Source organism: Eptatretus burgeri, chromosome 2 (genome assembly GCF_056783735.1).
Source record: "Eptatretus burgeri isolate ZD-2024b chromosome 2, Ebu_testis_v1, whole genome shotgun sequence".
Classification (NCBI taxonomy): domain Eukaryota; kingdom Metazoa; phylum Chordata; class Myxini; order Myxiniformes; family Myxinidae; genus Eptatretus; species Eptatretus burgeri.
The window spans coordinates 128,658,711-128,677,732 of NC_140962.1; the positions used below are offsets into that span (position 1 = coordinate 128,658,711).

General features: G+C 42.6%; 1 protein-coding gene across 1 annotated transcript; it reads left to right on the forward strand.

The window, feature by feature from the left end:
* Positions 1–6,971: 6,971 nt before the first annotated feature.
* On the forward strand, positions 6,972–15,804 carry LOC147033086 (beta-1 adrenergic receptor-like). The gene is made up of 2 exons (XM_085851210.1): positions 6,972–7,613; positions 15,775–15,804. Exons 1-2 carry the CDS (start codon positions 6,972–6,974, stop codon positions 15,802–15,804), a joined length of 672 nt encoding a protein of 223 aa, XP_085707336.1.
* The last annotated feature ends 3,218 nt before the right edge of the window (positions 15,805–19,022 follow it).

The following is a 19,022-nucleotide window of genomic DNA, read 5'->3' on the forward strand; positions in this document are numbered from 1 at the left end:
GTTCCAACGACACCACAACAATGGTGCCTCCTTTCTCACCACACTCATGGGGTGATTTCCTAAGGAGGAAAATCTTCCTTCAAATGAATGCCACCTATGGGGATTGCCCATATTCTTATCCTTTTAAATGCTGAACTTCAAGCAAGGAAGCAGCATGTACCTCTTTTTTTAAGTCTTTGGTATGACTTGGCTTGGGTTTGAACCACAGACCTCTCAGACTCCAAACACTTTAAGCCATGATGGTGAGATAGTACACTCAAACCAAGTCACCAAGTCTGGTAACTCTTCACATATAACCGTTTGTAACTGTTGGGTTTTTTCATTCAAGTTTAACTTACACTGTTGTAACTCCTATTTGTACTTTATTATATAATAAATGTATAGCAAGTCAAGTCTCTCTCTCTCTCTCTCTCTCTCTCTCTCTCTCTCTCTCTCTCTCTCTCTCTCTCTCTCTCTCTCTCTCTCTCTCTCTCTCTCTCTCTCTCTCTCTCTCTCTCTCTCTCTCTCTCTCTCTCTCTCTCTCTCTCTCTCTCTCTCTCTCTCTCTCTCTCTCTCTCTCTCTCTCTCTCTCTCTCTCTCTCTCTCTCTCTCTCTCTCTCTCTCTCTCTCTCTCTCTCTCTCTCTCTCTCTCTCTCTCTCTCTCTCTCTCTCTCTCTCTCTCTCTCTCTCTCTCTCTCTCTCTCTCTCTCTCTCTCTCTCTCTCTCTCTCTCTCTCTCTCTCTCTCTCTCTCTCTCTCTCTCTCTCTCTCTCTCTCTCTCTCTCTCTCTCTCTCTCTCTCTCTCTCTCTCTCTCTCTCTCTCTCTCTCTCTCTCTCTCTCTCTCTCTCTCTCTCTCTCTCTCTCTCTCTCTCTCTCTCTCTCTCTCTCTCTCTCTCTCTCTCTCTCTCTCTCTCTCTCTCTCTCTCTCTCTCTCTCTCTCTCTCTCTCTCTCTCTCTCTCTCTCTCTCTCTCTCTCTCTCTCTCTCTCTCTCTCTCTCTCTCTCTCTCTCTCTCTCTCTCTCTCTCTCTCTCTCTCTCTCTCTCTCTCTCTCTCTCTCTCTCTCTCTCTCTCTCTCTCTCTCTCTCTCTCTCTCTCTCTCTCTCTCTCTCTCTCTCTCTCTCTCTCTCTCTCTCTCTCTCTCTCTCTCTCTCTCTCTCTCTCTCTCTCTCTCTCTCTCTCTCTCTCTCTCTCTCTCTCTCTCTCTCTCTCTCTCTCTCTCTCTCTCTCTCTCTCTCTCTCTCTCTCTCTCTCTCTCTCTCTCTCTCTCTCTCTCTCTCTCTCTCTCTCTCTCTCTCTCTCTCTCTCTCTCTCTCTCTCTCTCTCTCTCTCTCTCTCTCTCTCTCTCTCTCTGTTGTAAACTGTCTGTCCTGAACGATCTGACCAACCCATCAACTGCACTTTGTTTCATCAGTTTTTATGCTCCAATACCACAAACACACCTTGTTTCCAAAACTTTCTGGGTCCCAATCCAATTTGTCATTGTCCATTTTGTCTCCTGATCCGGTGTATGGTTTCTTACAATGATCCTTGAAGATGTGGTCTGAGCAGGAGACTTTGCAAATTTACCTCTCTTACACTATGCCCTAGGAATGAGCTCACCATGGACACAAATGGAGCTAAGTGTGGTAGATGCTTGTTTCAATATGAATTCCTGTTTGCACTCAATCAGCTTTGGCATCACTGTGTCGTTGGTCAATTATAACCTGATGCAAAACTTTGTCTTAACATTAAACTGCACACATATTCTCAATCTTATACAGTCATGCGCCGCATTACGACGTTTCGGTCAATGACGGACCGCATATACGACGGTGGTCCCACAGGATTATAATGGGGCTGAAAAATTCCGATCACCTAGTGATGTCGTAGCCGTCGTAGCGCTGCCAGTCATATAAAAGTACAGTATAGCACATACAATTATGTACAGTACATAATACTTGATAATGATAATAAACAACTACAGTGTGGCCTCGTTATAACGCGATCATTGAGGTCCATAAAATGTCATCGCGAAAAAACAGGGGTCACTCTAAATCGGGATTCAAGGAAATCATCGTTCAAACTGACCTAATGTTGACCGAACATCCTAAAACACCCCTATTTTCACCCTATTTGACCCATTTTTTTGCACGTTTACCTTCGAGCAAGTAAATTACCTGTGAATTAAAGAATTCCGTGAATAAATCATTGTTGTTACAGTAGTAATTAAAACACAAATTACTTTTTAGTGAAGTTTTATGGCGTTAAAACATTCGCACTGTTCCCGAAAATATATCACACAACTGACAGGTGCTCGTTTCTTCTTTTGTAAATTATAACTTCGATGAAATGATTACACTGGTCAACAACAAATTTGTTGTCTGCATTTTTTAAGCTGATTTAGGACGAATCTTATGCGCTGAATCCAAAACTCACATTAGTTTTGTTCAATCAGGTCAAGTTTTTGAGATATGGCCACATGTCGTTTTTTACATTTTTGTTCACATGTACGCATGTGTGGAGCATTTTAGAAGAAGTTGGTGGGGGTAAAATGTCATGTCAAATAATTGTTTTGATTGGAAATAATTATTTTAATGACAAGAAGTATTCAGGTATGATAGTTCTGGGTGATTATGTCGAAAAGGGATCAGTTTGAAGTCATAAAACCTCAAAATCTTCCAAAAATTGGTGAGGCAAAGCATAAAGTTCGTGGATCAAAACTAAAGTTAATGGGGCAGATTTTGTAATAATGTGATACAAAAAAGTTGTATTTCTTGAAATAACGAACTCTGAAGAATGTACAATACCTACATGCGCCAATTTATGACATGCGCTTCTGCTCAAGCTTGGAGTCCCACAGTACGAACCCAAAGATTGGAGACTGTTCATTGACAGCAGCAAGCGATCACTGAAATGTGTTCTGCTACACAACGGCAACCAGTTTGCCTCTGTACCCATCGCTCACTCGACTACACTGAAGGAGAAGTATGAAGCGGTGAAGTACGTGCTGGAGAAAATTGGTTATGATCAGCATAAGTGGTTTATTTGTGTTGACCTGAAGATGGTGAACTTTTTGTTGGGACAACAGTCTGGCTTCACCAAGTACCCATGTTTTCTGTGCATGTGGGATAGTAGGGACCGTGCTCAGCATTACACGAAGAAGGACTGGCCTGTGCGGGAGGAATTTGTGCCATGCAAAGAAAGCAACGTCATCAACGACCCTCTGGTGGACAGAGACAGAATACTCTTCCCACTGCTGCACATCAAGCTCGGCTTAATCAAGCAGTTCACCAAGGCTCTGGACAAAGATGGTGACTGCTTCACTTACTTGTGCCAGGCTTTTCCAGGATTGACCATGGAGAAGTTGAAAGCTGGCATCTTTGATGGTTCTCAGATCCGTCAGCTCATCAGAGATCCAGAGTTCAAAAACTCAATGAACGAAGTGGAACTGGAAGCGTGGAAGACATTTGTTTTGGTAGTGAAGAACTTTCTTGGCAACAATAAGGCCAGAAACTACGCAGAACTTGTCAACAACATGCTGACTGCTTTCAGAAACCTGGGCTGCAACATGAGCATCAAGATGCACTACCTATTTTCACATATGAACCGGTTTCCTGAGAACCTGGGTTCACTGAGTGACGAGCAGGGGGAGAGATTCCATCAGGACATGAAGGAGATGGAGACCAGGTATCAGGGTCGCTGGGACGCAGTCATGATGGCTGACTACTGTTGGAATCTGAAGAGAGACCTCCCTGCTGCTGAACATTCCAGGAGTTCGAAGAAACAGAAGTTCAAGCCCTGAAGTTTGAACAGTGGTGACGCAACATGCAATTTACTTGTACTTACCTTTATCAATGCCCACCATTCAGATGACAGTCATCGATGTTTCTATAATGTAATCAATAAATGTTGTTGGCAAAACATTTTTTTTCTTAAAAACATGTTTAGGATGATATGTGTTGACAAAAATCAGCTGATAATGCCACAAAAATGTAATTGATTTTGTCACAAGATCTGATTTTTTCAAATCAACTTAGCACAAAAACCTGACCTGATGGAGAGAAATGGATGCCATTTCCTGATTCAGCAGTGCCAGAATACCCTAATTCACTTGTAGAAATCTAGACAACATTCAGAAAGTAAAAAATTGTTGACCAGTGTTATTTATAAAATCCAAACGCTATTTATTCACCTTTCCATAATCGATGTGAGAGGAGATTGTAAGTAACAGCTAACAACACACATATAAGTCATAAACAGCACAAAGGTAAAACGAACGCGTCTTCCGTCTATCTTGGATGCGGGACAGTGGGACAAGATGTGGAAGTGGAAGACAGTGATATTGATGATTCTGACCCTGTATAGGCCTAGGCTAATGTGTGTTTTTGTCTTAGTTTTTAACAAAAAAGTTTAAAAATAAAAATAAAATAACAAGCCGTGAGGCGACGATGGTTTGCGGGCATTATTGAGGAAGTCCTAGCGTAAAAACCTATCTCTTCCGTCAAAATTGACCAAATCAAATAGGATTTTTTTTATATGTTGTACTTATAGACATTATGCACAGCGTCTAGGAAATGAAATTGCAAGAAAAAAAAATCGAGAAAAAAAATTAAAATAAATAAAAAGTTAAAGTGGGCGTGGGACGACCCTCATACAAAATGACACAACCAGACCATGATATCTAGCTTGTATCCAAGTTTCATCAAGATCGCATCAAACGTCACGGAGCTATGCTCTGGAGAGAGTCACAGACAGACAGACACACAGACACACAGACGCACAGACACAACGAAAATATTGGTCACTGCTGGCGCCCGCAAACCAATATAATGTTTGTACAGCTGTACAATGTGTTTGTGTTTTAGGGTTATTACAAAAATCAAAAAGTTTATAAAGTAAAAAAGTTACAGCAAGCTCAGGTTAATTTATTATTGAAGAAAGAAAAATGTATTTTTTCTAAATTTAGTGTAGCCTAAGTGTACAGTGTTTATAAAATCTACAGTAGTGTACAGTAATGTCCTAGGTCTTCCCATTCACTCACTGACTCACCCAGAGCAACTTCCAGTCCTGCAAGCTCCATTCATGGTAATTTCCCTATACAGGTTTACCTTTTTTTTTAAATCTTTTATACCAAATTTTACTGTACCTTTTCCATGTTTAGATATGTTTAGATACACAAATACTTACCATTGTGCTACAATTGCCTACAGTATTCAGTACAGTAACATGCTGTTAAGGTTTGTAGCCTAGGAGCAATAGGCTATACCATATAGCCGAGATGTGGAGTAGGCTATACCATCTATGTTTGTGTAAGTACACTCTATGATGTTCGCACAATGACGAAATCGCGATACGACATTTCTCAGAACTCCGTCATTAAAGCCCCTGTCACACCTTGACGTTTTAGCCAGCTTATGCCGACGTATGAAAAATTTGGCGAATACGCTGGCACACGTGGAATATGTTATGGGTAAGTTTTGTATACGTTAAGAGCACGCTGGCATACGTCGTAGTACACCGAGCTGGTCGACAAATTTTAAGCATGCTCAAAAATTTTCGACGTATGCCAGCGTATGACTCACACATTCCGCATACGCTGGCCATAAGTTGTAGGCACGTTATGCGATCGTTGACAAAACGTTAAGTTACTCATTAGTCGAAATACGTTGAGGTAATGTCTAGCGTACCCGAAACTTATTTCTAACCTATGAGTAACGTGCTTTGAACCTATGTGTAACGTATCTCCATCGTATATTGACATATGTAGACGTATTTGACGTCTTCCGGACGACCACATAACTTACTGAACGTGTTTCTAACTTACAGCTCCCGTATAATGGCGTATTGGAAGCGTTTTGGGGAATTGGTATATAACAATGGGGTTCACAGGAGGAACCTGTCAGTGTTTCAGTCTCCATGGTGAGTAGATGTCCATGTCATCCAAGAGATGGAGGATCCGGCAAGGCAGAGACGACAATACCTACTAGCTGTCCTCCAACATCAACATGACCTCATAAATTTGACACTGTACCAGTTGCATGCTACTAGAGCCAGGAGAAGAAGAGGTGAACGGAGGAGAAGGAACTGGGTGAGAACATGGATTGGGAGGCGGTTATGATTTAAATCGTCGAGCGGCAGCCTTTTAATAGGCTACGCCACGTGATCGTCAGCGATATGCTGCCGTGCGCTATGCATAAGTTAGACTATCATTGGGCATAAGTTTTGAATGCCGACAACACGCTAAGCATTCGTTGGTATAAGTTATCTATAAGTTATCGAAACGTTCTGTGTACATTACTAATACGTTATGCATATGTCCAACTCGTTAATATACGCCCAAAACTGAAAAAAGCATCAATAGTTCAGCGTACGCCAGCATTTTAGAACAATTTTGATACGTTGCCATACGCTGGCTAAATCGTCAAGGTGTGACAGGGACTTAAGCGACGCATGACTGTACATCTAAATGACTATGAAAGCAACAATGGGTTAAAAAACCTGTTTCGAGCAAACCCAGCAAGCAAATAATTTAAGTGTTACTCTATTTCCAAAACATTTGTTACTCTGACCACCCATCAGTTGCTTATAAAGGGGAATTCTGAGTTAAATTTTCGATCATCTCCTTAGACTATGCAATTGCATTATGAAACAAAGCTGTCTCTGATCGTGGATTTGAAAAGGCACAGATAATTAATTTCTCCAATCACACCACCCAAACTGAAGGTGCAAAAATGGAAGAAACTTGGGAATTCTTGATTAGCTGTATTATTTTCCCCTCAATGCAAAATTGCAGAAATTGCTTCTCTCTTGGGATGAGTTTTGGAATTTCATATACTCATTCATGCTCCCCGCTTGTAACATTGGATTAAGGAGAATGCACAAAAACAGGACGCAATTGGACTACCTTCAGAAGGTTCAGAAGGGTGCAGCAAGAGCAGCTCGCATAAAAGGTATATTGAATCAAAGAGAGCAATTGACTTTAATTCTATTTTTGCATATGTAGATGAGCTATATGTATTCCAACAACACCACGATCCTGTTTGGTTTTACTGAACCATCATACACGATTTTTGGAGTTCTGTTCACTCTCGTAATACTTTTCACCATCAGTGGCAATGTCTTGGTTTTGGTCGCAGTGCTTCGCTCTCAACGTCTGATGCAGAGTGTCACCAGTTACTTCGTCTGCTCCCTCGCCTGTGCAGACCTGTTAATCGGCTTGGTGGTGATGCCTCTCACCTCCATGCAAATCCTCAAAGGAACTTGGCTCTTCGGGAGACAAATGTGCGATTTCAGATACACGATTGACGCAGCCAGTGTCACAGCCAGCATCAACAGCCTTTGTGCCATTTCCATTGACCGTTACTTGGCCGTCACCAGTCCACTGCGGTACTCGAGCCTTCTGACGCGGAGCCGCGCCCGTGTTTTCACCATCACCGTCTGGATCATCGCCATTGGAGTCGCAATCTCTCTCGTTTATCTGGGCTGGAATCGCTCTGGAGATGGTGTGCACCGACATTGTTTGGATAATCCTCAATGCTGTACTGTTCAAGCAACAAAAACCTTTGCAGTTTTGTCCTCTTTATTTGCCTTTTACTTACCACTCATCATCATGATTTTTTTGTATGCACGAATTCTGAAGGAAGCAAATACACAGGTAGGTGAAACTTGTTTTTTTTTTTAGCATGAGGCAACTATATGGCTGAATAACTTACATCAGGGTGTACATCTCAGGAGTTACATCTATGTCTATCTCAACTCTAGGCCGCTTGGGATCACAATAAAAAAGACGAGAAGTGCACTCGGTAGAGCGCATACCTCCATCACGCAACGCCTGATCCAGTCCAACACAATGGGACTAATAATTTTTTGAAATATCATGCAAAATATCGTTTTTCGCCCTATCTCTCAATGGTTATGAATCACTTTAAAAATTTAAAAATCCTCGTATCCGGATATGGATTTGGATCTCCAACAAACTGAAGCAGTTTGTCTTTGCACATACACAACATGTCCACCAAGTTCTGTCTGAATCCGTCCATAACTTTTTGAGATATTGTATTGTATATCGTTTTTGGCCCTATCTCTCAATGGTGAAGAATCACTTTAAATATTCTCAGATCCAGATCCAGATCTTCACCAAATCTAATCATTTCGTCCCTGTCACACAACCAACTTGCCCACCAAATTTCATCAGAATCCGTCCACAACTTTTTTTGAGAGATCCTGCACACAAACATAGTGGGGCAACTTAGCTAAATATAGCATAAGAATTGTGCATTTTGTGAGGAAAGCACCAAAATTTGGCACACTAGTAGCCTAACATATTATGAACAGATTTGGATCTTGGGCCATCTCAAATTCAGCCGCTGATGACTGTGGCAGCCATTTTCCACTGCCATCAAAAATTTTGAGATGGCCCAATATCCAAATCTGTTCATAATATGTTAGGCTACTCGTGTGCCAAATTTTGGTGCTTTCCTCACAAAATGCACAATTGTTATGCTAAGTTGCCCCACTAACAGACAAACAAACAGAGAGGGGTGTAAACATAACATCCTTCCACCTTCGGTAGCGACGGTAAAAACTTTTTATCGCACCAGTTGATCAGAAAGTTCCGAGTTTGACTTTTAATTCGAGGAGAAAATAGAAAGGTTCACTGTCCATTTCAAAGGCTAAAATTGCTGTAAAAAGATTGAGTTTAAAATTAAGTTCATATTTTTAAACAAGGATTGTGTGGCTTTCAAACTTTTTTGTTTATACTTAAAAAACGTATACATATATACATACATGCCAAATTGTGTGATTCACACAAGGCCTTTATACTCCAACCCTACTGACACCATCTTACTATAATTCCCCATCCATCCGTCCGTATGTTGGCAAAACAGCTGAACCGCAAAAACCGCCAAAAAAAAAAATACGTTTTTATTGGTACCGCAAAAACGGCTCAACCGATGGCAACCATATTTGTGTGCATAATCCTGGGACCCCTTGGAGTAAAATTGGCATTAACACGACCCCCTTGACAGCTCCCTTAGGGAGCGGGTGCTTCTTGTGGAATATCTATCAGCATCACCTTAAAAACATAAAACCCATTATTTTGAGCCTGAAACAATACTGTACATGCTATGAGTCTATGCAGGATTCATCTTACAATAGGTAATGCTAATCGGGTTTCTTAATGTTGTCATTGCAGAAAGATAAATTAGAAGTCAAAAGAGGTTGTGTTAACACTGTTCAGGAATTTAGTTTGTCAGACCTCAAATACAGGGTGTTTCAAAATTAACAGAGTACTTTAACGAAATACTTATGTTTCGTGTGTTTGTTCATGTTCATATTGCAATTAAAAGCCTGGTGTTGGCTTAATGGTTAAAGTTTCTGGTTTAGATGTTAGGGTCTTGAGTTCAAGTCTTCCGGTCGTGCAATTAAGTAACACCAGGTGGGTTCACTCAGTTTGTCTATTCCGCTGAGGTCAACAAAATGAGAACCAGCTAATGGGGAACAGGGGGCACTGCATCAGCGGCACACCTGTACTCCCAGCAATGATGCAACCAGCAGCCACAGGTTGCTTATGAAATATTATTATTTATCTTAAAATCAAAATGTATGCTTGTTTACTTGCAGGTATCATTGACTGGCTCACGTAAAATATCTGATGTGTAATCTTTATTGGATTTGACAATAAATACTTCTTTCTGAAAGACTTCTTTTTGCACAAGCGGTGTTAAGTATTTATGGCACTGTTTCTTTTGAAACACCATGTAAAATAATGTGTGCAGTTTTGGTCACTCCATCTGAGGAATGACAGAGTTTCCATCAAGAGAGTTCAGCATTGAGAAACTATATTGTTTCCAGGGGTAGCCAGACTAAATTATGAATGGCTGGAGACGGGAATTTTAACATTAGAAAAGAGACGATTATGAGGGGATCTAATAGAGATGTTTAAGATAAAGAAGGTTACAGAAAAAAATAAGTGAAGAAGAGTTTTTCAGCAGAATGGACAGTGAGAGGACCAGGTGTCACAATTTGAGAGTGAAGGGGGGATGGCAGTAAGGCAGGGGTCTTTCAGGAGAGTTTATGGATTTACACTCACCCCTGAGTTGCCTATCCTGGGATTGAATCTTGACCCAGCTATAAACTGTCATCCTGGTATTTCACAGAGGTTACTACATCCACCACTGAAGGTGGACAGAGGTTACGTTTTCACTCCTGCCTGTCTGTATGTTTGTCTGTTTGTTTGTCTGTCTGTGAGCAGGATATCTCAAAACGTTGTGGACGCATTCGGACTAAACTTTGTGGACACGTTGGGTGTGTGACAAGGACAAATTGTTTCGGTTTTGGTGAAGATCCAGATCTGGATACTATAATTTTTAAGTCATTCTTCACTATTGAGAGATGGGGCCGAAATGATTTTCATCATGATTTTTCAAGTTTAGGACAAATAATGACAATACTTGGTGAATGAGTGGGTTAGGTAACAAGAACAAGGCGATTACATTTTGGTGAAGCTCTGGATGCAGATCCGACCTATCAGTGGGATGAAAAACGTAAACTGTTCAGCCTGGCAGAGGTCTGCACTCTACCGAGTGCCATTTTAGTGTTACCAGTATTTCACAGAGGAGATTCATCAATTTGTGTGCCGACCCTTGGATGGACATTAATCTGGGTGTGCTGTCTACCAGCATTACTTGGTGGACATCAAAGATCCAACGTTGTACTTCATGAAGAGTAGGTGAGCAATCACCATCAGCTTGGCTTAATTCAAAATTCCTGCTATAATATACAAGGGGTACTGTATCAGCACCAAAGCTGCACTCCTAGGAAATTATGCTAGTGGCAGTCATGTGCTGCAAAGGAAGGAAGGAAGTGATGTTCTCCAAGATAAGATATTTTTGTTTGCAGTGTCGAGGCTCATGGAGGAGTTAGAATCCAGGATGGACCAGGATGTAACAGAATGAGAAGAACAGTTGAAAGAGAGGTTAGGGCACAACTCACTAAGCAGGGTTGAGGGACAAAATGGAGGGAGACTTGGAGAGATAAGGAAGAATGAGAGCAAGGGGGGGAACACAAGGGGTGAACAAGATAGGTACAGCCGTAAACTCTCAATCACAGAAGTGGAAGGATAAAACTGGAAACCGAGAAAGAGGTGAACTTGGGGAAGGTTAATGGGGTGGGTGGAAAATACAAAGTCCTGCGGATTGTGCACTTAACATTGGGCTCTTAAGTCTGGATTTGATTGATGACCCCGCTATGAACTGTTGCAGGCAGGGGTTGCATCACAAAGTGCTCTGTAGCTCAAATGTACTTAAGTTTGCTGCACCATCTGCTTTGGGATATCTGTTAAAGGTGCTGTAGTATATTTCGACAACTTGTAAGGGAAGTATTTCTGGCACCCTAAGCAAATTACAAATTCTTGCCATAACCTCACAGACAGCAGTGTGGCAACCCAGCCTTTGTACTTGGCCTTACCTAACTAATAATGTCATTTTTTGACCATGCAGCCCAATGGGTGTGGGCTGAGAAGAGAGAAGAAAAGAAGCCATATTGTGCAGGTGCTGATACCCTGACTAAATTCCTAATTATGGTGCAAGCCAAAGGACAGCGTGGAAACCTCTCCAGGGTTGGTGTTCTGCCATCAAAATGTTCACAACTTGTCCATGTACCCCCATTCTCTGTCAGGAGTAGATGTGGGTCTACCCTCCCCACACACCACACACAAGGTCTTCTCAAATGAGCTGATGATAAAGTTTGACATATTTTAATAAAACACTCTTCCTTAATATATTTGTTGACTGAAACGATTGAACATCATATATTGTAATATCAAATCTTTTAATTAGCCCTTATATAGAAATATGTGCAAAGTACCCACCCTATGGGCGATCTTGTCCCAAGCATGTAACACGTTCTTCTGACGCATACCTTTTTGCGTAGGGGGAAACCCGCCCCCCCCATAAAGTTATGTGCATGAACCAAAAGCATACCTGCTGCTTACAATTTAAAACACCTCACTGCACTGGAAAACGTGGGGATGGGAATACTGGAACCTGCACTGTAAATGGTGGAGACTTGTAATACCCTCCCCCACCTTGAGGTGGTGCCACATGATACACATTTTCATAGAGAAGTTGTTTCCCTCCCCCTCTCCCCAAGACCACTGGAAAAGATAAAAACACCCTATACATTAATTGGGGTCATGCTGATCCAAGTAACAAGTCTGGATGGAATCGGCCCACAACTGTAGGAGTAGCACAACAAACAAACAAACATACAAACACTGGTCCATTAATTTTTGTAAGGATAAGGGAAGAAAGGGGGAAGAAATTTTGAATTTTACGTTCCACATTTATTTACTTTAAACATTGTTCTTAACAAACGGAAACAAGAACAATGCAGGTATGACAGACCAAATGGCCTTCTCATGCGCCAAAGTTCCTTGTGTATATTTGTGAAACGTTAAGAACAGGAAGAAGTGGGGAGGGGAGGACAGAGAGTTGGGGGTGAGGGTGCATGGAGTTGGAAGAGGGAGATTGAGACGTTGGAAAAGGGGGAGGGGTGGACTTGGGGTTGGAAGGGGGATTGAGTACTTGGGGTGTGGGGCAGTTGAGGACTTGAAGAAGAAAGGGGAAGGGGATGACTGAGTTGGCTTGGTGGAGCGAGGGCAGAGAGGGGACAGAGTTGGGATCGAGGGGTTTCAGGTGGTTGAGGGGGTGGGGGTTGTAGTTGAGGACATTGGGTTGGGAGGGGTTTGAGCATTTGAAGAAATGGGGAGGTTAGCACAGTTTGGGTGTGGTTGGAAGGGGGGTTAAGGACATGGGGATTGTGTGTGGGTGTTGGAGGGGGGGGTTAGGGACCTGAAGTCACATTTTACATTATGCAGAATTTTCATGGGTCCGTGATAGTCGCGTTGTGTCTTTTTGGGTCCATTGGGTCTTTTGGATCCTCCAAATATTTTGGGTTCTCCAGGTATGTTGGGTTCTCATGGTCTTTTCGGGCCTTGGGGTCTTTTGGATGCCCTGAATCTTTGGGGTCTTTTATGTCCTCTGGGTGCTTTGGGTCCTTGTGGTATTTTGAGTCCTCTGGGTTCTTTGGGTATTTTTGTTTTTTTGGGGGGGGGCGGGGGTCCTCAGGAACTTTTTCATACTTGTGGTCTTTAGGATATTTTGGGTCCTTGGGGTCTTTTGTGTCTTGTGGATCTTCAGGTCTTTTTGGTGTTTTGGGTCTTCAGGGTATTTTCAGTCTTTTGGGTCTTTGATGTATTTTTGGTCTTTTGAGTATTTTGGGGTCTTCTGTGTCTTATTCATATATAAGGGTCTCCAGGGTCTTTTGAGTATTTAAGGGTCTCCAGGGTCTTTCATGTCTTTGGGGTATTTTAGCTGTTTTAGGTCTTTTGGTTCTTCAGGGTCTTTTGGGTCTTATAAGTCATTTGGGTTTTTTATGCCTTTGGGGTATTTTGGGTCTTCAAGGTCGCTTTGGTCTTTGGGGTCTTTGGGGTGTTTTGGGTCTTTTGGGTATTTGGGGTCTACTGAGTCTTTTGGATATTTTTTGGTTTTTTGTATCTTTTGAGTATTTGGGGTATTTTGGGTATTCGGGGACTTTTGGAGTCTTTGGTGTCTTTGGGATATTTTGGGTCTTGGAGGTCTTCTGGGTATTTTGGGTATTTTGTGTCTTCGGGGTCTTTTGGGTCTTTTCGGGCCTTGGGGTCTTTTGTGTCTTCGGAATATTTTGGGTCTTCAAGGTCTTTGGGGTCTTTAGGATCTTCTGGGTCTTCAAAGGTCAAAGGAGTCTCAGCAGTTGAAAGGTACGTTCCAATATTACGTAAATAATAGACATATAGTCACATGGCTGGACGGACAGACGAATGGACAGAGGGAGGGAGGGAGGGATGGAAGGAAGGATGGACGGACGCATGCTGAGTCCGAGCTCTGTATATATGTATATATATATATATATATATATATATATATATATATATATATATATATATATATATATATATATATATATGTTATTCCCCTTGTATTGCTACGAATCTGGCAGCCATGAGCACTCAACATTCAGGTCCCCGTAGCTCAGTTATTTTTGTTAAGTAAATGTGGAAAGATAGCTCCCTTTCCCCTATGTCTAATGGGAATTAAGTGCACGTGCGCTGCGAAGTTATTTTATAGATAGGATTTTTACTCCAACAACAACCCTCTGCTTTGTCCCTCTCTTCTATCCACGCTCTTCGCGCTCATTCCCCATGAGGCTGGTCTAACTAAGCTAAACCCATCTCGCTAACTAATGCTCCTATGCCCAAGCAGGATGCTTTCCACATCCTGTGGCACCATGTACTTGGAGCGAGGCTTTTTTTTTCTCTCTCTTGCATTGCCAAGGCGGCGGTCTACAGCTCACTCGCTCGTCCCTTCTGATGGCCGGTAAACGAGGCCTTGTCGTCGCCATGCGCATCGCAATCAGCGCTCGCGTCCGAGGGGTCCGCCATGTGAGCCAACGTGCTCACGCGCACGTAACTCGCGCCGCGAGGTCCCCAGTGACATCACTCGCACCCCAGCGACACCCCAGTGACCCCAGTGACATCACATCACCCCAGTGACATCACTTCGCATTGTCCGCGCTCTTTGCACGCTCGCCGGCATGCGGGCGTGTGCATGGGCGGAATTCCATGCCCCAGGCGGTGTGGATTTCACCCCAAATATGGTCACAGAGCGCTTCGTTCTGGCTTTGTGCCAAATAAGGCTATGCGTCATTTTCCACCCAGTGGGCAACGCGCGGACCAAGCCGGAACGGTCCTTTTCAAGAAGGCGGAGCCACGACATGCCGTCCACCCAATGGGAGCAGGTGACGGGGAGCGGACCCGCCCCCCAAAACGACGAAAAAACATTGGTGATTGCGTCCCGTCTGCTCGAGCGCTCTTCAGTCTGGGTCTGCGGCTGACTGCATCCCGCGCATCCGAGGCATCTCGTCTGGCGCATTACAACAAGCAGTCGACCATCTCATCACGGGAGATCATCTTGTCTCACTCCTCTGGGTTAGGCTCCCCTGGTCCGTTCTTTGGCGCATGGTGATCCTGGAAGGTGCGGTGGTCCAGCTGCGCAAACGTGGCCAGGTTGCCAGCCATGTTCTCTTCCCTCAGCTTGTCTTCCCTCCCGAGCTGAAGGGGCAATGATGACCTCGAGGTCCATCTCTTTCTGGGGTATTTGTGTGTGCGTGTGTGTCCGTGGGCCCTGTCTCTAAGTGGATTTTTTAAAAGGAATTGCTTGTACATTTCATTCCCTTCTTTATTCGGATAATTCTGTCCTTACTTGCTCCCCTCATCCCCCGATTATTGTAAATAAATTTCCCTATTGTTGAATGTCCCAGCTCGTTCCCTGTCATTTCTTTCATTTATTTAGCAGGGTGTGTGTTGAGAAATAGCAGGCAGTCAATTGTTCATTTGGACCGACAAGCCTCGGTAACCATCCGCTCAGGTTACACACGGTTCGGGCACGGTAATGGCTCGTCCCCTTCGAGGTCTGTCGAGGGTGTGAATTCGCCGCAAGCTTTGCCGCGTGGGTACTTAGGTATATTGAAGTTTGGCAATTAACCCTACCTACCCCACATGGTGGAATTATTGGCGATTCATGGTCCATTAAGGGACCCGTGCCTTTCGGACTTATCCGAGGGTCACAACCTAAATTCAGGGTGTTCGGTGGAGACGACTCTACTACTCCACCTTGTTTTCGTGCTCGCCGCCGATACCCGGCACCTGCAACAGTATAATGTCTAGTTTCAAAAGCATTATATTGTACACCACTTCTTCTCAATGCCATATCCAGGAGATGCATGAGGTCATCCTCGGGCACTGAAGGAAGGGAGTACTCAGTTTTCACTCCGTTTTATTGTTTGTTTGTTTTCTTGTTACTTGGCGAAAAAAAAGTTTCGCCAAGTATGTTGGTCTGTAGTGTTTGCCTGTGTCTGTTTGTCTATTTGTCTGTTTGTTTGTCACACGATATTGGCCACAGTTGTTAAGCAATTGTTCTGAAAGTGTGTGTGTGTGTGTGTGTGTGTGTGTGTGTGTGTGTGTGTGTGTGTGTGTGTGTGTGTGTGTGTGTGTGTGTGTGTGTGTGTGTGTGTGTGTGTGTGTGTGTGTGTGTGTGTGTGTGTGTAGGTGACTGACCAAGCACAGCAATGCTTAATTTTCGTGAAGATCCGAATCCGGATCTGGATCTGAGAATTTTTAAAGTGAGTGATTCAATTTTGGTGAAGATCTGAATCTTGATCCGTAAATGAGAATTATTTAATTTTTAAGTGATTCTTCACCATTGAGAGATGTGGCTAAAACGATATTGCATGATACCTCAAAAAGTCGTGGACAGATTCGGATTAAACCTGGTGGACATGTTGGGTGTGTGCCAACGACAAATTGATTCGATTTTTGCGAAGATCCGTATTCGGATACGAATCCGAGAGTTTTTCAAGAACTTCTTCACCATTGAGAAATTTTTTTCTTCACCGTCGAGTTAATTTTCAAAAAGAGATGGGACCAAAAACGATGTATAGCATGATATCTCTAAAAGTTGTGGACGACTTGTGACAAAACTAGGTGGATGAGTTGGTTAGGCAAAAAGAACAAGCAGATTCGATTTTGGTTCAGCTCCGGATTCAGATCTGGCCTGTCAGTGGGATACAAAATTTAAACTGTTCAGCCTGGCGGAGGTACGTGCTTCACCGAATGCCGTTCTGTTTCGCTAAGTGATGCTCTATGAGTGATTTTTCATTTTCTTCTTAGTTTGTCAGGCAATATCTCAGCCATCCTTTGAGCTCGAAAGCTGAAATTTGGGGACAAAAGTGAAGATGGGCTTTGGGAAAAAGGTTATTTTATATTTTTTTTGATTAATCAATTAATTACTTAATTATTTTATTTCTCATTCTGGCAATATCGCAGGCACCTTTTGAGCTAGGAAGCTGATATTTGGACATGACAGTGACCAAGTGATTGAAGGGTATTTTTGATTTATTGATTCATCAATTTATCGATTTAATATTTTCTTCCTTGCTTGTCCGGGCGATATCTCGGCCATCCTTTGAACGAGGAAGCTGAAATTTGGGGACAAAAGTGAAGATTTTCTTTGGGAAAAAACATTTTTTTTTATTAATCAATTAATTACTTAATTACTATGGATTTATTAATTACTTAATTATTTATTTCTCATCCTGGCAATATCTCAGGCACATTTTGAGCAAGGAAGCTGATATTTGGACATGACAGTGACCAAGTGATTTGGCTATAAAGGCTCATTTATATTTATTGATTAATCAATCAATCGATTAATTATTCATTTTTCGATTAATTAGTTAATTTTCAAAAAGTTACAGTTTCGGATGAAAAAGCGGTGGTTTCGGTATGCTATTCGGCAATTTATTGAGAAATCAATTATTTTATGAGTATTATTTATTTTAATTCTGGAATTAATCACTGAATCAATCATTTATTGCACACCGATCACTCCAAATCCGTCTCCATATGCTGCATGGCGAGAAAGTATCATTTGTACACATTTACTTCAGAAGTAGATTTGTACAAATAAACTACGTATCATTTGTGCACATTCACCTCAGAAGTATACCGCTCCCTCCCAATTCTGTCTCCACGTGCTGCACAGCAGCTTTGCCAGGGCACCTTTGACACACTATCAATGTCGCGCACTAGAAGATTTATTTACTACCCTCGCCAAAGGGGAGGGTATTGCATTTGGGTCCATTTATTTGTCTGTTTGTCTGCTTGTTTGTCTGTCTGTTTGTCCACACAGAACTTTCGTGTTTTTTCTGTGCAACCGCTTGTCGGATTGAGACGAGGTTTTCACCATTGGTGCAACTACTCATGTAGAATGTTTCAATGATAATTATGATGTCATAGGTCACGTGGTGTGGCAGCCATATTAGAACAAGGACAAATGTTTCCAAGAGCCGCGTCATTCCACCAGTCAATCTCCTTGCTATGCGAGCTAGCTTCCAGGGCATCGAGTGCCTCCAGGGCATCAGGTGGTCCCAGGGCATCAGGTGCCCTCAGGGCATCCAGTGCCTCCAGGGCATCAAGTGCCCCAGGGCATCGGGTGCCTCCAGGGCATCAAGTGCCTTTCGGACGTCAAGTGCGTTTCGGGCATCAGGTACCTCCATGTAGCCTCCCTGCCTGCTTCACTCCCTATTCTCACCCCCAGAAAGATTTTGTCTTCACCAGAACAACAACAACAACAACAACAACAACAAGAAGAATGAGGACAAATGTGTCCAAGAGCCGCGTCCTAAAGGCAATAACAACAACTTCCGATATTTCATCAGTGCCTTGATGGAGCCAATAGCGAGACTCGTCATGGAGGCTCCTGTTCATGATGAGAAAGTCGTGTATTTACGAAATTACAACACATAAAATGGAATAATCTTAAAATAGTAACGTGAAATTTTTGAAACTTTAAAGCAAATGTCCGAATATATTTGAAAGTTGATGATAGACGCTCTCAAAAGGCACCCTCAATGCGAGGATGTGTCCAGGTGTTTAGTATTTAAGGAGATAGGGATCCTGTATATAAAAGAGCCGAGTCCGAAAGGTTTTGGAAGAAGAAGAAGAAGAAGAAGAAGAAGAAGAAGAAGAAGAAGAAGAAGAAGAAGAAGAAGAAGAAGAAGAAGAAGAAGAAGAACGCCGCGGAGCTCTCTCAGAGCCAGTGTTCGCTACTCGAGATGCGGCTAACAATGGAAAAACTTTAGACCTCTGAATCTCTGAAATTGCACCAAGGAAAAAATTGAAAGTTGGCACACGCAAGTACTCCTCATGGGGAATGAGTGTGCTTTTAATGACGTCATAGGGGCCCTCATTATAACGTCATAATTGCATATGTAGAATGCCACATCCGATCAATATCAACATTTTTGAGGGTCATCTAGGGATAAAATGGTCCACAGAAGAAAAAATCATGACGTCATCGGTCACATCATTCGGCATCCATATTGTGTTTTAAAAAAACCACCTTCAAAAATCTTCTTCTCTAAAGTGGCTGAACAAATCGAGGCGAAACTTTACACATATGAC